Source organism: Pseudorca crassidens, chromosome 9, assembly GCF_039906515.1.
Source record: "Pseudorca crassidens isolate mPseCra1 chromosome 9, mPseCra1.hap1, whole genome shotgun sequence".
Taxonomy (NCBI): Eukaryota; Metazoa; Chordata; class Mammalia; order Artiodactyla; family Delphinidae; genus Pseudorca; species Pseudorca crassidens.
In genome coordinates this window covers 55,358,102-55,383,077 of record NC_090304.1, presented here as the reverse complement: position 1 = coordinate 55,383,077, position 24,976 = coordinate 55,358,102, and the positions used below count along the sequence as shown (strand labels likewise).

General features: G+C 37.2%; 1 protein-coding gene across 5 annotated transcripts in view; it reads right to left on the bottom strand.

The window, feature by feature from the left end:
- Positions 1 to 24,976, bottom strand: part of ACER3 (alkaline ceramidase 3) — a 221,207-nt gene that overhangs the window by 24,565 nt on the left and 171,666 nt on the right. For all 5 annotated transcript variants that reach the window (XM_067750445.1, XM_067750444.1, XM_067750443.1 and 2 more), the window contains one exon: positions 18,283 to 18,341. In XM_067750445.1, the coding sequence (XP_067606546.1) occupies positions 18,283 to 18,341 (59 nt within the window). The remainder of the gene's footprint in view (positions 1 to 18,282; positions 18,342 to 24,976) is intronic.

Below are 24,976 nucleotides of genomic sequence, written 5' to 3'. Positions count from 1 at the left end.
GGACATTACGTGATGACAAAAGGGACAATCCACCAAAAAGACATAGGAATTCTAAATGATGCATCAAACAAGAGAACTGCAAAATAGGGTAGATGACCGAATGAAGCAAAAATTGATAGAATGAATGAGAAATAGATAAATCCACAAGTATATGTGGAGACTTCAACACCCCCCTCTCAACTGATGGAACAACTACCCAGAAAATCAACAAGGATATAAAAAAACTCAAAGACACCATTGTGCAGCAAATGGTTAATTCATTGGGGTTGGGCTGTGCAAATACTGTACATCCCAAAGAAAGGATTGGCCCTTGACTGGTTCGTGGGAGATAACGCCTAATTCCTTCGAATATCCTGTTCTATAAAAGTGTCTTTTTATACCTGACACCTAGGGCCACACCATAAAGTTTACACTAATAATGTGACTAATAGTAAATGCCTGTTTTTTTGTTTGTTTCTTTGCTTAGGGTGCTGGGCCACGCTGTATCAGTTTAACCTCAGGTTAAATGTAACCATGAGTATAACATTTTTTCTGAGCTTTGTGAGTCTTTCTGGAAAATCTTTGAACCTGAGTGTGGTCTTGGAGATCCCTGACACAACCATCAAACAACATGATCTAATAGACATTTATGGAAAAGTTCCTCCAGCATCAGCTGAATACGTATTCTTTTCAAGCACACATATGGAACATATGCCAAGAAAGGCCATATCCTGGTCTCCCAAGAAAACTACAGGTCCAGACGGTTTCTGTGGAAAATTTTTACCCAACATTTAAAGAAGAATTAACACCAACTCTATGCAATTTCTTCCAGAAAATAGAAGGAGAAGGGAACATTTCCCAATTGACTTTATGAAGCTAATATTACTCTGAAATCAAAATCAGACAAAGACAGTACAAAAATAAAACTATAAACCAATATCTATCTTGAATATAGATGTAAAAATCCTTAACAAAATATTAACAAGTATCATTCAGCAATATATAAAGAGTTTTACACCATGACTGAGTAGGGTTCATTCAGAATACACAGTTGGTTCAGTATTTGAAAATTAATCAGTGAATACACCATACTAAAAGGAAAAATATATGATCAAATCAAGTGATATGAAAAAAGCATCTGACAAAATTCAGCACAATTCAGGATAAAGATTCTCAGAAAATCAGGCATAGAGAGTAAGTTCTTCAACTTGATAAAAAGCATCTATAAAATCTATACAGATAACATCGTACTTAATGGTAAAAGACTGAATACTTTTCCCCTAAGACTGGGAACAATGCAAGGATAGCTGCTCTCACCACTGTTATTCAACATAGTCCTAGAAGCTCTAGTCAGGGCAATAAGGCAAAAGAAGAAATTAAAAGCACATACATTATAAAGGATGATATAAACCACTGTCTCTACTTGCAGCAAATCTCAAGGAATCTACAAAAGTCTCCTGGAACTATTAAGTTCAGCAAGGTGGCAGAATACAAGGTAAACAAAAAGAAAATCAATCGTATTTTTTTCTCTTTTTAAAATTTAAGCTAATATTTACTGAGTGCCTCCTATGCTCTGGGTATTCTTCATAGAGCTTAAAATGCTCTGCATGAATTACTACATTTAAGCCTCATAAGAACCCCACAAAGTAGGCATTAATTTTTTTAAACATTTTCAATATTTTTTATATTGATTACACAATGAATTGATGATATCTTGACATACTGGTTATATATAATGGGATTAAAATAAATGTCACTGATTTCTTTTTATTATTTTCTTTTCCATTATAGTTTATAATAAGATACTGAATATAGTTTCCTGTGCTATACAGTAGGACCTTGTTGTTATCTATTTTATATATACTAGTTTGTATCTGCTAATCCCAAACTCCTAATTTATCCCTCTGGTATCCCTTTGGTAACAATAAGTTTGTATCCTATGTGAGTCTCTTTCTATTTTGAAAAAAAGTTCAGAGACTTCCCTGGTGGCGCAGTGGTTAAGAATCCCCCTGCCAATGCAGGGAACACAGGTTCGATCCTTGGTCTGGGAAGATCCCACATGCTGCAGAGCAACTAAGTCCGTGCGCCACAACTACCGAGCCTGTGCTCTAGAGCCCGCGAGCCATGACTACTAAAGCCCAAGCGCCTAGAGCCCGTGCTCTGCAACAAGAGAAGCCACCACAATAAGAAGCCCATGCACTACAGCGAAGAGTAGCCCCTGCTCACTGCAGCAAAGAGTAGCCCCTGCTCACTGCAGCGAAGAGTAGCCCCTGCTCACTGCAACTAGAGAAGACCCAACGCAGCCAAAGATAAAATTAAATTAAAAAAAAGAAGTTCATTTGTGTCATACTTTAGATTCCACATATAAGTGATATCATATGATATTTGTCTTTCTCTGCTTGACTTACTTCACTCAGTATGATAATCTCTAGGTCTATCCATGTTGCTGCAAATGGCATTATTTCATTGTTTTTTATGGTTGTACAATATCCCACTATACACACACACACACACACACACACACACACACACACATATCACATCTTCTTTAACCATTCATCCGTCAATTCTCTAGATATATGCCCAGGAGTGGGATTGCTGGATCCTATGGTAACTCAATTTTTAGTTTTTTAAGGAACTTCCATGCTGTTTTCCACAGTGGCTGCTCCAATTTACATTCCCACCAACAGTGTAAGAGGGTCTCCTTTTCTCCAAATCCTCTCCAGAATTTATTATTTGTAGACTTTTTAATGATGGCCATTCTGACTGGTGTGGGGTGATACCTCATTGTAGTTTTGATCTGCATTTCTCTAACAATTAGCAATATTGAGCATCTTTTTGTGTCTTACTGGCCATCTGGATGTCTTCTTTAGAGAAATACCTATTTAGGTTTTCTGGCCATTTTTTGATTGGGTTGGTTTTTTTTTTTTGTTATTAGTTTGTTTTTTTGTTACTGAATTGTATAAGCTGTTTGTATATTTTGGAAATTGAGCCTTTGTTGGTCGCATCATTTGAAAATATCTTCTCCCAGTCCGTAGGTTGTCTTTTTGCTTTGTTTATGGTTTCCTTTGCTGTGCAAATGCTTATAAGTTTGATTAGGTCCCACTTATTTATCTTTGCTTTTATTTCTGTTGCCTTGGGAGACTGACCTAAGAAAACATTGGTATGATTTATGTCAGAGAATGTTTTGCCTATCTTGTTTTCTAGGAGTTTATGGTATCATGTCTTATAATTCAGTCCTTAATCCATTTTGAATTTATTTTTGTGTATGGTGTGAGGGAGGGTTCTAACTTCATTGATTTACATGTGGCTGTCCAACTTTCCCAGCGTCACATGCTGAAGGGACTTTCTTTTCTCCATTGTGTATTCTTGCCTCATTTCTCAAAGATTAATTGATCATAGGTATGTGGTTTTATTTCTGGGCTCTCTATTCTGTTCTACTGATCCATGTCTGTTATTGTGCCAACACAATGCTGTTCTGATTACTGTACATTTGCATCAATAGTATTGTCTGAAGTCTGGAAGGGTTATGTCTCCAGCTTTGTTCTTTTTCCTCAGGATTGCTTTAGCAATTCTGGGTCTTTTATGGTTCCACATAAATTTTAGGATTATTTGTTCTAGTTCTGTGAAAAATGTCATGGGTAGTTTGATAGGGATCACATTAAATCTGTAGATTGCTTTGGGTAGTGTGGCCATTTTAACAATATTAATTATTCCAATCCAAGAGCATGGGATATCATTCCATTTCTTTGAATCATCTTCAGTTTCCTTTATCAACGTTTTATAGTTGTCAGCATATAAAGTCTTTGACCTCCTTGGTAAAGTTTATTTGTAAATATATATATATATATTTGATGTGATTTTAAAAGGGACTGTTATTTTACTTTCCCTTTCTGATAATTCATTGTTAGTGTAAAGAAATGTATGTTAATCTTGTAGCCTGTTACCTTGCTTAATTTGTTTATCAGTTCGAGTGGCTTTTGTGTGGAATCTTTAGGGTTTTCTATATATAGTATCATATCATCTGCATATAATGACAATTTTACCTCTTCCCTTCCAATTTGGATACCTTTTATTTCTTTTTCTTGTCTGATTGCTGTGGCTAGGACTTTCAATACTATGTTGAATAGAGTGGTGAGAGTGGGCAACCCTGTCTTGTTCCAAATTTTAGTGGGAAGGCTTTCAGCTTTTCACCATTGAGTATTATATTGGCTGTATATTTGTCATAAATAGCTTTTATTATGTTGAAATATGTTCCCTCTATACCAACTTTGGGGAGAGTTTTTATCATGAATGGATGTTGAATTTTATCAAATACTTTTTCTGCATCTATTGAGGTCATTTTTGTCTTTTCTTTTGTTGATGTGGTGTATCACATTGATAGATTTCCCTATGTTGAACCATCCTTGTGACCCTGGGATGAATCCACCTTGATAATGGTGTCTGATCCTTTTTATGTGTTGCTGGATTTGATTTGCTAATATTTTGTTGAGGAGTTTTGCATTTATGTTCATCAGTGCTACTGGCCTGTAATTTTCTTTTTTTGGTAGTATCTTTGTATGGTTTTGGTATTGGGGTGATGGTGGCTTCATAGAGTGACTTTGGGAGTCTTCTTTCCTCTTCAATCTTTCAGAAGACTTTAAGAAGGATTAGTATAAGTTCATCTTTGTATGTTTGGTAGAGTTCCCTAGTGAAGTCATCTGGTCCTGGACTTCTGTTTGCAGGGAGGTGTTTTTTTGTTTTTGTTTGTTTTTGTTTTTACAGATTCTATTTCACTTCTAGTAATAAGTCTGTTCAAATTATCTATTTCTTCTTGATTCAGTTTTAGTGGGCTGTATGTTTCTAGAAACTTATCCATTTCTTCTAGGTTGTCCAATTTGTTGGGATATAATTGTTCATAGTATTCTCTTATGAGTTTTTGTATTTCTGTGGAGGTATCAGATATTATTTCTCCTCTTTTATTTCTTATTTTGTTTATATGGGACCTCTTCTTGGTGAGCCTGGCCAGAGGTTTGTCAATTGTGTTTATCCTTTCAAAAAACCAGCTCTGGGTTTTACTGATTTTTCTCTATTGTTTTTTTTAATCTCTCTCTTTTTTTTTTACTTCCTGTCTGACCTTTATTATTTCCTTCCTTCTGCTAACTTTAGCTTTCGTTTGTTCTTCTTTTTCTAAATCTTTTAGGTGGTACGTTAGGTTGTTTGAGATTTTTCTTATTTTTTGAGGAAAGCCTATATTGCTATGAACCTCCCTCTTAGGATTACTTTTGCTTCATCCCATAGATTTTGTATGGTTGTGTTTTCATTGTCATTTGTCTCAAGGTATTTTTTAATTTCTTCTTTGATTTCAAGTTGACCACTGGTTTTTTAATAGCATGTTGTTTAGTAATGATTTTTTTGTTTCTCTTTCTATGGTTCATTGCTAGTTTCATGCTGTTGAGGTCAGAAAATATGCTTGAAATTATTTCTGTCCTCTTAAATTTGTTGAGGCTTGTTCTGTGTCCTAGTATGTGGTCTATCCTAGAGAATGTTCCATGTGCACTTGAAAAGAATGCGTATTTTGTTTTTTTTGGATGTAATGTCATAGTATCAAAATTAAAATATCAATTAAGTCTAACTTTTCTAATGTATCATTTAGGATCTCTGTTGCATTATTTATTTCCTGTCTGGAAGATCTGTCCACTGATGTCAGTGGGGTGTTAAAGTCTCCTACTATTATTGTATCCCCATCAATTTCTCCCTTTATGTCTGTTAGTATTTGTTTTATATATTTGGGTGCTTCTATATTAGGTGCATATATGGTGATAAGTGTAAAATCCTCTTCCTGTATTGATCCTTTTATCATTATATAGTGTCCTTCTTTATCTTTCTTTATAACATTTGCTTTAAAGTCTATTTTGTCTGATGAGTACTGGAAGTCTCACTTTCTTGTCACTTCCATCTGCATGAAATATCTTTTTCCATCCGCTCACTTTTCAATCTATGTGTAGGCAGCACATTGTAGGCTCTTGTTTTGTTATCCAGTCTGCCACTCTATATCTTTTGATTGGAGCATTTAGTCCATTGATATTTAAGGTAATTATTGATATATATGTATTTATTGCCATTTTAAACCTTGTTTCCCAGTGGATTTTGTATTTCTTGTTTGTTCCTTTCTTTTTCTGTTTTTCGTTTTGTAGTTTGAAGTTTTTCTTTTGCACTATGCTTGAGTTCTCTTTTTGGTTTTTGTGAATCAACTATATGTTTTTGATTTGTGGTTACCCTGTTTTTCAAGTATGATAACCCATTACTATAACTACTTGCTTTAGACTGGTAGTCATATAGGCTCAAATACACTCTAAAAAAAACCCCTACAATTTCTTACTCCCCTCCCCGACATTTTATGATTTTGATGTCCTCTCTAACATCTTCATGTTTATACTTTGGCTGTTCATCATAGTTACCATTGCTTGCACACAGAAAAGTTTTTTTTTAATCTACGTACTGCCTTATTTAAGGGATTTATTTTCTAATTGTGATTTTTCTCTTTCTTATAGATTTTTTTTTTTTTGCGGTACGCGGGCCTCTCACTGCTGTGGCCTCTCCCATTGCAGAGCACAGGCTCCGGATGTGCAGGCTCAGCGGCCATGGCTCACGGGACCAGCCACTCCGCGGCATGTGGGATCTTCCCAGACCAGGGCACAAACCCATGTCCCCTGCATTGGCAGGTGGACTCTCAACCACTGTGCCACCAGGGAAGCCCTCCTATAGATTCTTGCTTCTTTTCTATTGATTTATGTATGTATGTATGTATGTATGTAATTATGCTGCACTGTGCAGTTTGCAGGATCTTAGTTCTCTGACCAGGGATTGAACCTGGGCCCCGGCAGTAAAAGTGCTAAGTCCTAACCACTGGACTGCCAAGGAATTCCCTACTTCTTTTCTATTTAGAAAAGACCTTTCAGTATTTCTTTTAGGTTAGGTTTAGTATTGCTATATTCTTTTAGTTTTTGCTTGTCTGAGAAATTCTTTATCCTTCTATTCTAGATAATAATCTTGCTGTGTAGAGGATCCCAGATTGCAGGCTTTTTATTTTCAGGACTTTGAATATATATTGCCACTCCCTTCTGGCCTGCAATGTTTCTGTAGAGAAATCAGCTAATACACTTATGGTGATTCCCTTGTAACTAACTCTTTGTTTTTCTCTTGCTGCCTTTAGAATCTTCTCTTTATCTTTATCTTTTGCCATTTTACTTATAACATGTCTTGGTGTAGGTCTGTTCAGGTTCATCTTGTCTGGGCTTCCTGTATCTGGATATCTGTTTCCTTCTTTACGTTTAGGAAGTTTTCAGTCATAATTTCTTCAAATATACTTTCAATCCTCTTTTCTCTTTCTTCTCCTTCTGGGATTCCTACTACACATAGATTGGCTCACTTTATGTTATCCAATAGGTCTCATATATTGCTTTGATTTTTTTTTCATTTGTCTTTCCGTCTGCTGTTCTGATTGGGTGATTTCCATTATTCTATCTTTCAAATCACTTATTCGTTCTTCTGCATTATTTAGTTTTCTATTTATTGCTTACAGCTTGGCTTTCATCTCAGCAAATGAGTTTTCTAGTTTTAATTGGCTCCGCTTTATAGCTTCTAGTTCCATGTTACAGTGATCTGTATTTCTGTCAATAGCCTTTCTTAATTCCTTCAGTATTTTTATTACCTCCTTTTTGAACTTGGGATCTACTAGACTGGAGGGGTCTGTTTCATTGTTCTTTCAGGGGATTTCTCCCGTTCTTTTTTTTTTTTTTTTTTTTTTTTTTTTGTGGTACACGGGCCTCTCACTGTTGTGGCCTCTCCCGTTGCGGAGCACAGGCTCCAGACGCGCAGGCTCAGTGGCCATGGCTCACGGGCCTAGCTGCTCTGCGGCATGTGGGATCTTCCCGGACCAGGACACGAACCCGTGTCCCCTGCATCGGCAAGGCGGAGTCTCAACCACTGCACCAGCAGGGAAGCCCTCTCCCATTCTTTTAACTGGGACTATTTCCTCTGGTTCTTTTTACTTATATTTCTTTGACTCTATGAATTTAGGAGAAAGTTATCTACTGTGATCTTTAAGGGCTGTTTGTATGTGGAAACATTCCTGTGGAGCCTGCATGAGTCTAATATTTTTGGTGTGAGGGCTGTTTTTAGTATGGATGCCTGCTGTCTCTTTCCTTAGCGTGTGCTGGCCATTATCCCGTTGACAGGGGGTGTAACTTGTGTTGTGGAGACCAGAGCCCGTACTGGATATTGAGTGGGGCCTCCTCTTTGCTCTGTGGCTGTCACAGCCCTGTCAGGGGCAGGATCTGCTCCCCAGCTGTTGGAGTAGAAGCCCCCACATCCAATTCTTAAGTGCGGTGTTGGGTAGGTAGAACTGGAGCACCTCCACTGGAAGAGGATCCACTAAGTATTCCTCCGCAGGAGCTGTCCACCAGAAAGTGAGCTTTGTGGTGTCATCTGTCACCGGTTGTGCACGCTCACAAAGTACACTGTTCTTGGTACTGCCTTCGGCCCCGTCTCAGTCAAGGGAATACAGGCAATCGGCCTGAATGTCCCTCAGCTGCTGTGATCACAAAGCTGCTGGCACAGATCTGCCAAAGTCAGACACAGGGACTTGCCATGGGAGCTATGGAATCAGCACAGACCATGGCCCGCCTCTGTGTGCACATGCCCGCAAAGCCAACAGGTACTAGATCTGGACCCAACCCAGGCTCAGGAGCACCAGTAATCCACTGAGATGGCCAGAAGGCACTGAGCTAATAAAGGCACCAGTGGTGTAAATCCATCAGTCGTAAAGCTGCAAGCCCAGATTTCAGCCCTGCCTCTAGGTGTGGGCAACTGCCAGGACTTGCAAGCTCCCAGAGCTCGTAGAGGTGGAGTTGTGCCTGCTGTGAGCAATGAGGAAAATGAAGCTGCTGTGGTGGGGCCCCTTCCCTCCCTTTGCGTGTGCGTTAACAATGGGGCTTCTATGGCATACCTGGGCTCAGTCCTGCCCATATCCCAAGTTGCGGCCTGGGCCACACTCCAGTCTCTTCGGGCTGTCTCCGCAGAGCCAACCCCAGTCCTCTCCCGAGGTTTGTCCTCTGAAGCCCAAATTTCAGCACCCAGGCCCTGTACACACCAGCAGATGCATGTTTCAGGCTGGGGAATGCAGCAAGGTGGCCATGACTGTGCTGGTTTCTCTCCGTTCTGCCTGCCACAAGCCAGTTGCTGCACTCTCCTCTGAACCTCTGACGCTCCCTTTCTGTCCTGGCTGATCTTCCAGCCACCAATGGGGGTTCCCAAGGTGAGGGAACCTCTCCTGTTTCATAGCACCCTCCCAGGGTGTAGGTCGAACACCAATTCCTTTTTTTTTTCTCTTTCATCCTGCCCAGTTACATGGTGATCTTTCTTGTGGCTCTTGTTGTATGAGATCTTTTGCCAGTGTTCAGTAGTTATTCTGTGAGAACTGTTCCACATGTAGGTGTATTTTTTATGTATTTGTGGGAGGAGGTGAGCTCCATGTCCTTCTATTTTGCTATCTTGATCTCTCTGGTACCATTATTAATATGCTGTGTTTCTATATAATAGCAATAAATGTGTGGACACCAAAATTTAAAAATACAATACCATTTACAATTGCTTAAAAAAAAAAATCAAAGCTTTAGTTGGCTTCCTTCTCAGTACCAAGTCAGTGGTTTTCCTAGAAGTCTCCGGAGATTGATTCAAGATGGCAGAGTAGAAGGACATGCTCTCATTCCCTCTTGCGAGAACACCAGAATCACAACTAACTGCTGAACAATCATTGACAGGAAGACACTGGAACTCACTAAAAAAGATACCCCACATCCAAAGACAAAGGAGAAGCCACAATGAGACAGTAGGAGGGGTGCAAACACAATAAAATCAAATCCCATAACTGCTGGGTGGGTGACTCAAAAACTGAAGAACACTTACACCACAGAAGTCCACCCACTGGAGTGAAGGTTCTGGGCCCCACGTCAGCCTTCCGAACCTGGGGGTCCGGCAACGGGAGGAGGAATTCCTACAGAATCAGACTTTGAAGGCTAGTGGGATTTGATTGTAGGACTTCGACAGGACTGGGGGAAACACAGACTCCACTCTTGGAGGACACACACAAAGTAGTGTGCACATCGGGACACAGGGGAAGGAGCAGTAACCCCATAGAGACTGAACCAGACCTACCTGCAAGTGTTGGAGGGTCTCCTGCAGAGGTGGGGGGTGGCTCTGTCTCACCGAGAGGACAAGGACACTGGCAGCAGAAGTTCTGGGAAGTACTCCTTGGCGAGAGCCCTCCCAGAGTCCGCCATTAGCCCCACCAAAGAGTATGGGTATGCTCCAGGGTTGGGTCGCCTCAGGCCAAACAACCAACAGGGAGGGGACCCAGCCCCACCCATCAGCAGACGAGCGGATTAAAGTTTTACTGAGCTCTGCCCAACAGAGCAACAGCCAGCTCTACCCACCACCAGTCCCTCCCATCAGAAAACTTGCATAAGCCTCTTAGATAGCCTCATCCACCAGAGGGCAGACAGCAGAAGCAAGAACTACAATCCTGCAGCCTGTGGAACAAAAACCATGTTCACAGAAAGTTAGAAAAGATGGAAAGGCAGACGGCTATGTACCAGATGAAGGAACAAGATAAAACCCCAGAAAAACAACTAAATGAGGTGGAGATAGACAATCTTCCAGAAAAAGAATTCAGAATGGTGATAGTGAAGATGATCCAGGACCTTGGAAAAAGGATGGAGGTAAAGATCGAGATGATGCAAAAAATGTTTAACAAAGATCTAGAAGAATTAAAGAACAAACAAACACAGATGAACAATACAATAACTGAAGTGAAAAATACACTAGAAGGAATCAATAGCAGAATAACTGAGGCAGAAGAACAGATAAGTGACCTGGAAGACAGAATGGTGGAATTCACTGCTGCAGAACAGAAAAAAGAACGAAAAGAAATGAAGACAGCCTAAGAGACCTCTGGGACAACATTAAACACAACAATGTGTTTATAGGGGTCCCAGAAGGACAAGAGAGAAAGAAAGGACCCGAGAAAATATTTGAAGAGACTATTGTCAAAAACTTCCCTAACATGGGAAAGGAAATAGCCACCCAAGTCCAGGAAGCGCAGAGTCCCATACAGGATAAACCCAAGGAGAAACACACTGAGACACACAGTAATCAAACTGGCAAAAAGGAAACACAAAGAAAAATTATTGAAAGCAGCAAGGGAAAAATGACAATTAACATACAAGGGAACCCCCATAAGGTTAACAGCTGATTTCTCAGCAGAAACTCTACAAGCCAGAAAGGAGTGGCATGATATACTTAAAGTGATGAAAGGGAAGAACCTACAACCAAGATTACTCTACCAGCAAGGATCTCTTTCAGATTCGATGGAGAAGTCAAAAGCTTCACAGACAAGCAAAAGCTAAGAGAATTCAGCACCACAAAACCAGCTCTACAACAAAAGCTAAAGGAACTTCTCTAAGTGGGAAACACAAGAGAAGAAAAGGACCTACAAAAACAAACCCAAAACAATTAAGAAAATGGTCATAGGAACATACATATCAATAATTACCTTAAACGTGAATGGATTAAACGCTCCAACCAAAAGACGGCAGGCTTGCTGAACGGATACAAAAACAAGACCCATATATATGCTGTCTACGAGAGACCCACTTCAGACCTAGGGACACATTCAGACTGAAAGTGAGGGGATGGAAAAAGATATTCCATGCAAATGGAAATCAAAAGAAAGCTGGAGTAGCAATTCTCATATCAGATAAAACAGACTTTAAAATAAAGAATGTTACAAGAGACAAGGAAGGACACTACATAATGATCAAGGGATCAATCCAAGAAGAAGACATAACAATTATAAATACATATGCACCCAACACAGGAGCACCTCAATACATAAGGTAACTGCTAACAGCTATAAAAGAGGAAACTGACAGTAACACAATAATAGTGGGGGACTTTAACACCTCACTTAGACCAGTGGACAGATCACCCAAACAGAAAATTAATAAGGAAACAGAAGCATTAAATGACACAACAGACCAGATAGATTTAATTGATATTTATGGGACATTCCAACCAAAAACAGCAGATTACACTTTCTTCTCAAGTGCACACAGAACATTCTGCAGGATACCTCACATCTTCGGTCACAAATCAAGCCATAGTAAATTTAAGAAAACTGAAATCGTATCAAGCATCTTTTCTGACCACAACACCATGAGATTAGAAATCAATTACAGGGGACAAAACGTAAAAAACAGAAACACATGGAGGCTAAAGAATACGTTACTAAATAACCAAGAGATCACTGAAGAAATCAAAGAGGAAATCAAAAAATGCCTAGAGACAAATGACAATGAAAACACAATGATCCAAAACCTATGGGATGCAGCAAAAGCAGTTCTAAGAGGGAAGTTTATAGCTATACAAGCGTACCTCAAATAAAAGGAAAAATCTCAAATAAACAATCTAAACTTACACCTAAAGGAACTAGAGAAAGAAGAACAAACAAAACCCAAAGTTAGCAGAAGGAAAGAAATCATAAAGATCAGAGCAGAAATAAATGAAACAGAAACAAATAAAACAATAGCAAAGATCAATAAAACTAAAAGCTGGTTCTTTGAGAAGATAAACAAAATTGATAAACCATTAGCCAGACTCATCAACAAAAAGAGGGAGAGGACTCAAATCAATAAAATTAGAAATGAAAGAGGAAAAGTTACAACAGACATCACAGAAGTACAAAGCATCCTTAGAGACTACTACAAGCAACTCTATGCCAATAAAATGGACAACCTGGAAGAAATGAACAAATTCTTAGAAACGTATAACCTTTCAAGACTGCACAAGGAAGAAAAAGAAAATATGAACAGACCAATCACAAGTAATGAAACTGAAACTCTGATTAAAAATCTTCCAACAAACACAAGTCCAGGACTAGATGGCTTCACAGGTGAATTCTATCAAACATTTAGAGAAGAGCTAACAACCTTCCTTCTCAAACTCTTCCAAAAAATTACAGAGGAAGGAACACTCCCAAACTCATTCTATGAGGCCACCATCACCCTGATACCAAAACCAGACAAAGATATTACCAAAAAAGAAAATTACAGAGCAATATCACTGATGAATATAGATGTAGAAATCCTCAACAAAATACTAGCAAACAGAATCCAACAACACATTAAAAGGATCATACACCATGATCAAGTGGGATTTATCCCACAGATGCAAGGATTCTTCAATATATGCAAATCAATCAATGTGATACACCATATTAACAAATTGAAGAAGAAAAACCATATGATCATCTCAATAGATGCAGAAAAAGATTTTGACAAAATTCAACACCCATTTATGATAAAAACTCTCCAGAAAGTGGGCATAGAGGGAACCTACCTTAACACAATAAAGGCCATATATGACAAACCCACAGCAAACTTCATTCTCAATGGTGAAAACCTGAAAGCATTTCCTCTAAGATCAGGAAGAAGACAAGGTTGCCCACTCTCGCCACTATTATTCAATGTAGTTTTGGAAGTCCTAACCACGGCAATCAGAGAAGAAAAAGAAATAAAAGGAATACAAATTGGAAAAGAAAAAGTAAAACTGTCACTGTTTGCAGATGACATGATACTATATAGAGAGAATCCTAAAGATGCCACCAGAAAACTACTAGAGTTAATCAATGAATTTGGTAACGTTGCAGGATACAAAATTAATGCACAGAAATCTCTAGCACTCCTATACACTAATGATGAAGAATCTGAAAGAGAAATTAAGGAAATACTCCCATTTACCATTGCAACAAAAAGAATAATACATCTAGGAATAAACCTACCTAGGGAGACAAAAACCTGTAGGCAGAAAACTATAAGACACTGATGAAAGAAATTAAAGATGATACCAACAGATGGAGAGATATACCATGTTCTTGGATTGGAAGAATCAATATTGTGAAAATGACCCTACTACCCAAAACAATCTACAGATTCAATGCAATCCCTATCAAACTACCAATGGCATTTTTTTACAGAAATAGAACAAAAAAGTCTTAAAATTTGTATGGAGACACAAAAGACCCCGGATAGCCAAAGCAGTCTTAAGGGAAAAAAACGGAGCTGGAGGAATCAGACTCCCTGACTTCAGACTATACTACAAAGCTACAGTAATCAAGACAATATGGTACTGGCACAAAAACAGAAATATAGATCAATGGAACAAGATAGAAAGCCCAGAGATAAACCCACGCACCTATCGTCAACTAATCTATGACAAAGGAGGCAAAGATATACAATGGAGAAAAGACAGTCCCTTCAATAAGTGGTGCTGGGAAAACTGGACAGCTACATGTAAAAGAATGACATTAGAACACTCCCTAACACCATACACAAAAATAAACTCAAAATGGATTAGAGACCTAAATGTAAGACCGGACACTATAAAACTCTTAGAGGAAAACACAGGAAGAACACTCTTTGACAGAAATCACAGCAAGACCTTTTTGATCCACCTCCTAGAGTAATGGAAATAAAAACAAAAATAAACAAATGGGACCTCATGAAACTTAAAAGCTTTTGCACAGCAAAGGAAACCATAAACAAGACGAAAAGACAACCCTCAAAATGGGAGAAAATATTTGCAGACGAATCAACGGACAAAGGAGTAATCTCCAAAATATATAAACAGCTCATGCAGCTCAATATTAAAAAAACAAATAACCCAATCCAAAAATGTGCAGAAGACCTAAACAGACATTTCTCCAAAGAAGACATACAGATGACCAAGAAGCTGCTCAACATCACTAATTATTAGAGAAATGCAAATCAAAACTACAATGAGGTATCACCTCACACCAGTTAGAATGGGCATCATCAGAAAATCTACAAACAACAAATGTTGGAGAGGGTGTGGAGAAAAGGGAACCCTCTTGCACTGCTGATGGGAATGTAAATTGATACAGCCACTATGGAGGACAGTATGGAGGTTCCTTAAAAAACTAAAAATAGAATTACCATATGACCCAGCAGTCCTGCTACTGGGCATATACCCAGAGAAAACCATAATTCAAAAAGACACGAGCACCCCAATGTTCACTGCAGCACTATTTTCAATAGCCAGGTCATGGAAGCAACCTAAATGCCCATTGACAGACAAATGGATAAAGAAGATGTGGTACATATATACAATGGAATATTACTCAACCATGAAAAGGAACGAAATTGGGTCATTTGTAGAGATGTGGATGGATCTAGAGACTGTCATACAGAGTGAAGTAAGTTAGAAAGAGAAAAACAAATATCATATGTTAATGCATATATGTGGAACCTAGAAAAATGGTACAGATGAACCGGTTTGCAGGGCAGAAATTGGAACACAGACGTAGAGAACAAATGTATGGACACGAACAGGATTGGTTAGGTTGGGTGAGCACATGTAGACCCTTTAAAGCAATACTGTGTGCTACCCCCCAGCGGGGTGGTGGTGGTGGTGGTGTGATGAATTGAGAGATTGGGATTGACGTGTATACACTAACGTGTATAAAATGGATGACTAATAAGAACCTGCTGTATAAAAAAATAAAATAAAATTCAAAAATTAAAAAGAAGAAAATCAAAACTCCAAAATGCTAATGGAAGAAATCAAAGATGATCTAAATAAATGGAGAGGCACACAAGACACACTGTGTTCATATACTGGAAGACTTAATATAGTAAAGATGTCAATTCTTCACAAATTGATAGGCAGGTTTAATGCAATTCCTATCAAAATGCCAATAAGATTTTAAATATAGACATTATTCTTCTAAAATTTATACATAAAGGCAAAGGAACCCAAATAGCAAAAACAGTTTTGAAAAAGAAGTGAGAGGAATCAATCTATATGATTTGAAGAGGTATTTTATAGGTAGAGTAATCAATTATCAGGGAGTAGGACCAGTAGAGGGATAGACACCTAAATGAATGCAACAGAATAAAAAAACTCAAAAATATATCCACACAAATATACCCAAATAATTTTTGAGAAAGGTGCAAAAGCAATTCAGTGAAGAAACAGCCTTTTCAACCAGTGGTCCTGGAGTAGCTGGACCTCTGTAGGTTAAAAAATGGACCTCAACCTACTCCTTACCCCTTACATAAAAATTAACTCAAAATAAATCACAAACTTAAATGTAAAACTATACAAAACTTTTGTAAAAAATGGGAAAACCTAGGGTTAGGCATTGAGTCCTTAGCCTGGACGCCCAAGCACGATATGTAAAAGGAAAGTTGATAAACTGACTTCATCAAAATTAAAAACTTTTGCTCTGTGAAAGGCCCTGTGAACAGCATGAAAGACAAGGTACAGACTGTGAGAAAATATTTGTGAGCCACATATTTGATGAAGAGTATCTAGAATATGTAAAGAATGCTCAAAACTCAAATTAAAAAAAGAGAAACAATCCCATTAGAAAATGGGCAAAGACATGAACAGATGTTTCACCGAAGAGGATATACAGATGGTAAATAAGCACATGAAAATATGTTCAACATCGTTAGCCACTAGGGAAACAAGAATTAAAACTACAATGAGATATCAGTACATATCTGTAAGAATGACTAAAATAAAAAATAGTGACAACACCAAATGTTGGCAAGGATGCAGAGAAACTGGGTCACACATACACTGCTGGTGGGAATGTAAAATGGTAGAGCCACTCTGGAAAACTGTTTGGAAGTTGGGCTTTCCTGGTGGTGCAGTGGTTGAGAATCCGCCTGCCAATGCAGGGGACACAGGTTCGAGCCCTGGTCTGAGAAGATCCCACATGCCACAGAGCAACTAAGCCCGTGCACCACAACTACTGAGCCTGTGCTCTAGAGCCTGCAAGGCACAACTACTGAAGCCTGTGTGCCCTAGAGCCCATGCTCCACAAGAGATGCCACCGCAATGAGAAGCCCGCATACCGCAATGAAGAGTAGCCCCCGCTCGCCACAACTAGAGAAAGCCCACGTGCAGCAACGAAGACCCAACACAGCCAAAAATAAATTAATTTAAAAAAAAAAAACAGTCTGAAAGTTTTAAAAAGAATTAAACATATGATTATCATACAACCTAGAAATTCCACTCTGGGCATTTATTCCAGAGAAATGAAAACTTATATTCACATAAAAACCTGTAAATAAATATTCATAGCAGCTTTATTCGTAATAGTAAAAAACTAGAAATAAAATCTGGAAATCCAGATGTTATTCAACAGGTGAATGATTAAACTGTGGTACATCCATATCACGGAATACTGCTCACAATAGAAAGGGTGAACTACTGATACACTCAACAACTTGTATTAATCTCCAGTGAATTATGCTGAGTGCAAAAGGCCAATCCCAATGGTTATATATACTGTGTGATTCCATTTATATAACACTCTGAAAAATGGGAGAAATGAAGGGCAGATTAGTAGTTGCTAGGGGTTAAGCATAGGGGGTAAGGAAACGGGGTAGGAGGGAACTGGGTGTGGCTACAGAAAGACCACACAGGGATCCTTGTAGTGATAGAATTGTTCTGTATCTTGACTCTGTCAGGGTCAAATCCTGGTTATGATATTGTACTATAGTTTTGCAAGACATTATCACTAGAGGAAACTGGTAAAGGGTACAGACAATCTATTATTTCTTACAATTGCACGTGCTTCTACAATTATCTCAAAACAAAAAGTTTAATTAAAAAAGAAAAAAACAGGAACAAACCCATAAATCATACTATTTACTTACTGAGCATCTGTTATATGGTCAGGCCCTATGTCAGGTACTCACATGAAATACTTCTTATTTTATTTTTCATGAACTCTATAAATATTATGCCTATTTCCTAAATGATCTTTCTGGAATACTGTTTCTCTGTGACACTAACAGTCTTCCTTGAGAGGTGTTCTGCAAAAAGGGTTCCTTAATTAAGTAGTTTGAGAAACACAAAAACAATTATTTTCTTTTCTACTGTAGGATTTTTCAAGGCCTTGAATAAACTCGTGTACATTATAAATATTCAAAAGGAGGCCATCACACACAGCTTTCCTCAAATTTCTTTAATTTTAGAACTCTTGGTTTCATGTGATGCCTATTAACAACTTATTTAAAGAATTAGTATTTCTTGCAATATACCATAATAAATGTTGGGTTATAAGTTTTCTACCAGTATCCCTTCTGGAGTTGGGTTTTATGTGTTATTTCAGTTCAGGCTACAGATTTACCACCTAAGTGTACTCTTTTGATGATCCAAACTACTTACCATGTAACAATATAAATAGATCGGACTACTAATGTGAAGACCAACATTCCATACATGACCTGAAGAAGAAAGGGAAAATGAAGTTAGTAAAATCATGATTCTTTGGCAAAGGAAGTATATTTTGCCTACAAAAATAGTCCTCCCGGTTAAATGTAAACATTTATTATCTTTCATTACATTTTAAAGAACAGATGTATAATTATATAATGAAGAGTTATACTAACCTTTGTGGAAAGAGCCTGCTTGTGAATAATCAATATCAGAAGTCTCATGTCAATTTTAATTCTGAATGGTTCCATGAAATTTTAAATATATGCTAAAACCTGAACAAATGCTGTATTTTTGCCTCATATTCCCTAGAAATCCTTTCCTTCTTGTTAGCTTCACATTCAGCAAATGATTCTACTTCCCATCTTATAAATCTGAACTCTTTTAAACTCTCCTCCCAAGTGTTTGTGCATTCATATGCATCCTCTCCCTGCATTCTTTCTCCCATTCCTAGTTTCTAAGGAAAGAAGTGCCCATTTCTTCTTGACTGACGTTAATCTACTCCCCTGTGTTCTTTATTCTATATGCTCCCATATCTTCCCAGACTTGGCTCCAACAACTAACCTCTTTCTCTTCTATATTGAGCACTGGATAGGTACTACTACTTGGAAACCTGAACCTAGTGGGAAAATTTAACTTTTAGAAGTGTGAAATATTAAATACAAGAAAACTGCATAGAATATAAATGTATAACTTAAATATTTATAAAGCCAATAACTGGGAAAGTACCATTCAGGTCAAGACACATGTTATCTCTTCCCAGTCCAACCCTCTCCCCTACTCCTTAGAGGAAACCACTCTCCTGACTTTTAAAATAAACACATTTTCTTGCTTTTCTTTACGTGTTTACTAACTTAAACTGGCGTCCTAAATATGCACTCCTAAATAAGTTTTTAAAATTTTAATTTACAATAGAATAATGTTACATACATTTGTTTTTGTTTTCTTTTAGAATTCAATTATGTTGTATATGTAGCCATAGTTCATTCATTTTTGATATCACATAAACAAATACCACAATTTGTTTACCAATTCTTATGTTGATGGACATTTTGAGGTTATTTCCAGTTTTCACTTCTATGAACATTTTTACGCATACATTCTAATACACACATACAGAAGTTTCTCCAGGGTATGTACCTAGGAATGTAACTGCTGGGTCAGAGGGTATATTATTATCAAAATTACTAAAAATGTCAAACTGTTTTCCAAAGTGGTTATACCAACCTTTACTACAACCAATGTGTATTCTGACTATTTCTTTTATGCCACATACTCAAAACATGATATTGTCAGACTTCTAAATTTTTGTCAGTCTATGTGGTTTTTAATATGTATTTCTCCGATTACAGGTTGAACACTGTATGTTGTGTTCACTGGCCAATTGATATCTGCTATTGTTCAAACCTATTTTTTTATTCGGTTGTCTGTCATTTTCTTACTTACTTGTTCCTGTTTCAACTTTAAAAAACTTTTAAAATTAAAATATAACACATACACACAAAGTGCTCAAAACATAAACACTGTTTGAGGATTATCACAAAACAAATATCTTTGCAATTTTTGACTTCGTAGGTCAGAAAACTGAACTTTGGCAGAATACCATAAATCAACTTCATACCACTCTCAAGTTCTATACCCTTCTCTACCCCGAGGGTTACCACTATGCTGACTTCTCACATTAGAGTTCAGTTTTGCCTGTTTTGAACCTCAATATAAATGGAACTGTTTTATAAACTTGTGTCAAGCTTCTTTTACTCAGTATTGTGCTTGTGAGCCTCATTCAACTTGTTATACGAGCTGTGGTATATCAGTGTTCACTGCTATCTAATATTCCATTATTTAAATATGTAAATTTTATATATCCATTCTACTGCTGATGGACATTGGGGTCTAAGTTTTAGCTATTTATAATAATCCTGCTATAAACATATATAACATAGGAAGAACACTCTTTGACATAAATCACAGCAAGATCCTTTTTGACCCAGTTCCTAGAGTAATGGAAATAAAAACAAAAATAAACAAATGGGACCTAATGAAACTTAAAAACTTTTGCATGGCAAAGGAAACCATAAACAAGATGAAAAGACAACCCTCAGAATGGGAGAAAATATTTGCAAATGAAGCAACTGACAAAGGATTAATCCCCAAAAGATACAAGCAGCCCATGAAGCTCAATATCGAACAAACAAACAACCTAATCCAAAAATGAGCAGAAGATCTAAACAGACGTTTCTCCAAAGAAGATATACAGGTTGAAAGGCACCAGTCTTTCAACTGAAAGGATGCCCAACATTACTCATCATTAGAGAAAAGCAAATCAAAACCACAATGAGGTGTCACCTCACACGGGTCAGAATGGCCATCATCAAGAAATCTACAAACAATAAATGCTGGAGAGGGGGTGGAGAAAAGGGAACCCTTTTGCACTGCTGATGGGAATGTAAATTGATACAGCCACTATGGAGGACAGAATGGAGGTTCCTTAAAAAACTAAAAATAGAATTACCACATGACCCAGCAATCCCACTACTGGGCATATACCCTGAGAAAACCATAATTCAAAAAGTCATATACCACAATATTCACTGCAACACTATTTACAATAGCCAGGACATGGAAACAACCTAAGTGTCCATCGACAGATGAATGGATAAAGAAGATGTGGCACACATATACAATGAAATATTACTCAGCCATAAAAAGAAACGAAATTGAGTTATTTGTAGTGAGATGGATGGACCTAGAGTCTGTCATACAGTGAAGTAAGTCAGAAAGAGGAAAACAAATACCGTATGCTAACACATATATATGGAATCTAAAAAAACCAATGGTTCTGATGAACCTGGGGCAGGACAGGAATAAAGATGCAGACGTAGAGAACGGACTTGAGGACATGGGGAGGGGGAAGGGTAAGCTGGGACAAAGTGAGAGAGTAGCATTGATATATATACACTACTAAATGTAAAATAGATAGCTAGTGGGGAGCAGCTGCATCACATGGGGAGATCAGCTCGGTGCTTTGTGACCACCTAGAGAGGTGGGATAGGGAGGGTGGGAGGGAGATGCAAGAGGGAGGGGCTATGGGGATATATGTATACATATAGCTGATTCACTTTGTTATACAGCAGAAACTAACACAACATTGTAAAGCAATTATACTCCAATAAAGATGTTAAAAAATATGTGTGTGTGTGTGTGTGTGTGTGTGTGTGTGTGTGTGTGTGTATGTAATTTTTGGTGTACACGTTCAGGGATTTCTACTGGGCATATGCCTAGGAGCCAAGCTGCTGGATCATAGCGTATGCATAAACTCAAGTTTAGTAGTTTTTACAAACTCTTTTCCAAGGTGGTTATACCGATTAACACTCCCATGTGCAGTGTATGAGTGTTGCTTAATAGCCTTGCTAGTCAGCCCTCGGTACTATAAAGTCTTTTTTATTTTAGCCATTCTGTTGAGTATGTAGTGGTATTTCATTGTGTTTTCAATTTTCATTTCCATGATGACTAATATAGATTGAATACCACTTCGTATGTTTATCGGCCATTTGGATATAATCTTTTGTGAAAGGTCTCATCCATTTTTCTACTGGGTCTCCTACTTTTTTTATTGGTTTGTAGGTCTTTTCATATACTAGTCTTTGCTTGATTATACGTGTTGCGAATATCTTATTCCACTCTATAGTGTTATATGTTCACTCTCTTTATGGTGTCTTTTTATGACCGTAAATTCTTAATTTTAAGATTAAATTAGTGTTGTCTGTGTCTTGTAATAATGGTATAGCTATTTATTCATTTATATATTCTTTAATGTCTGTAAATGTGTTTTATAATTTCTTCCATATATAGGTCTTAGACATTTATGCTAGATTTACTCCTAGGTACTTCATAAATATTTTTAGATGATTATCATAAGTAGTAATTTTTAAATGTCATTTTCTACCTGTTTGATGCTATTATATATAAATACAACCATTTTTTGCAAACTGCTTTTATATAATGTGACTTTACCTTTTAAAATCTCTTCTAATAATTTATTTGTAGAGTCTTTAGGTTTTCCCTATATACATTTGTATATCACTTGTGAATATTTACAGTTTTGTTTCACCCTTTTTAATTCAATAATTTTAATTTCTTTTTCTTGCTTAACTGAGTGGGCCTGGTCCTCCAGTACAATATGAATAGAACTGGTGATAACAAGTGCTGCTATCTCATGCTCAGTCTCAAAGAGAAAGCTTTCAATGGTTCATCACTAAGTGTTACATTGAGTGTAGGATGAAAAAAATTTTTTTAAAAATAATCTTTATCCGATTAAGAAGCCCTCTTTTATTTCTAGTTTGCTAAGAGTTTTTAAAAATCATGAATTAATATATTTTATCAAATACTTTTTCTGTATCTCTTGACATAATCATATAATTTTTATCCTTTAATCTTTTAATATAATTTTCTAATACTGATTAATAGTCTAACCAACTTGATACTCCTGGGATATATCTAATTTAGTCATGATGCTTTATCCTATTTTTGTTTATATTGGCTGATTTGGTTTGGAAATATTTTGCCTAGGACTTCTGCCTGTTATTTTAACTCTTTCAAACTCTCCTTACTGGTATTAAAGTTTTGCTTGCCTCATACATGAGTTGGAGAGTATCTCTTCTTTTTGTTCGATTCACTATGAGAATCTGTGTAAGACTGGAATTATTTCTTCTTTTAATGTGTGGTAAACATTCTAGCAAAGTCATATTTGCACACAAATTTCTGACTACTTATTGAACCACTTTTCATTGTTATAGGACAATTCAGGTTTTGTAGTCTCTGTAAGTTTCTACAGGTTATACTTTCTTTAGGAATTTGTCCATTTAAAAAATAAAAATGAAAAATGTAAATTTATTGGCATAAAGTTGTTCATAATATTCAATTAACTTTTTAATGTCACCAGGGCTTGATGTGATATCACTTTTTCATTTCTTCTTTTTTTAATATTTATTTATTTTTTGGCTGCGTCAGGTCTTAGTTGCGGCACGTGGGATCTTTCATTGTGACGCACGAGCTCGCTAGCTGTGGCATGTGAGATCTCACAGTGCGCGGGCTCATTAGTTGAGGTGCACAGCCTCTCTAGTTGTGGTGCGCGGGCTGCAGAGCACATGGGCTGATTAGTTGTGGCACGCGTGCTCTCTAGCTGTGATGCAAGGCCTCAGTAGTTGTGGTGCGCAGGCTTAGTTGCCCCATGGCATGTGGGATCTTAGTTCCCCGACCAGGGATCAAACTGGCATCCCCATCACTGCAAGACGGGTTCTTAACCACTGGACCACCATGGAAGTCCCTTCATATCTGACATTGTTTGTGCTTGCCTTTTCCTCTCTTGATCAAATTCACCAAGAGTATGTTAATTTTACTTGTCTGTTTAAAGCAGCAACTTTTGGCTTTGCTGATTCTCCCCATAGTATATTTGTTTTCTATTGTATTCCTTTTTGGTTTTATCTTTCACTTCTTGAAATATATGCTATATGTTTCCTTTTTTAGCCTTTTTTTCCTGGTACACACATTTTAAGGCTAGATATTTCCCTCCACATATGAATTTTGCTGAATCCAATAGCTACATTTTTTAATGTGGCTATTCTTTTATATACATATATATATATATATTTATTTATTTTGGCTGCTCTGGGTCTTGGTTGCTGCACATGGGATCTTCGTTGAGGTGTGCGGCATCTTTAGTTGTGGCATGCGGACTTCTTAGTTGCGGCACGTGGACTCTTAGTTGCGGCATGCATGCGGGTTCTAGTTCCCTGACCAGGGATCAAACCCGGACCCCCTGCATTGGAAGCATGGAGTCTTACCCACTGGACCACCAGAAGGTCCCCCAAGTTTTAACATGTATTTATTTTCATTGATTCAATTCAAAATATTTTCCAATTTCTATGACTGGAAATTTCTATATTTCTTTGATCTATATTATTTAAAATTATATTACTTAAATTCTAACGTAATTGCATTACAGTCAGAAATTATATTCTGATTACAGTCCTTTGAAATTTGTTAAGACTTACAGTATGAGCAAGTATATGGTCAATTTTTGTAAATGTGGAAAAACAAAGTGTTTCTGCAATTGTTGGGTGTAGTATTTTACATTTGCCCTATAGCTCAAGTTTTTTAATCAAGCAGTTTAAATCTTCTATATCTTCTTGAGTTACTGAGAGTTGTATATTAAAATCCCCAAAGATTATAGATTTTTCTATTTTTTCTTCTAGTTCAGTCTTTTTTTCATTATATATGTTGAGGTATTATATATATTAAAGGTACATACAAGTTTTAAATTAATACAATTTTCTGAATTGAATATTTTTAATACTACAAAGTAATCCTTCTCTATCAATAGACATACTTTCCCCTTAAAGTTTATTTTGTATGATATTAAAATAACTATACCATATTTCTTTTGCTTAGTGTTTGCATGGTATATATATTTTTCCATACTTTCACTTTCAACCTTTCTATACCCTGATGTTTTAGGTGGACACTCTTATAAGGCCCTGCTATGACTCTTGCCTACTATTTGTGGTCTCTCTATTAAATGGAATCCAAGAAATATGTATTGAGCATTGTACTAGACCCTGGGGACATCATAGTCTGAGTAAAGGGT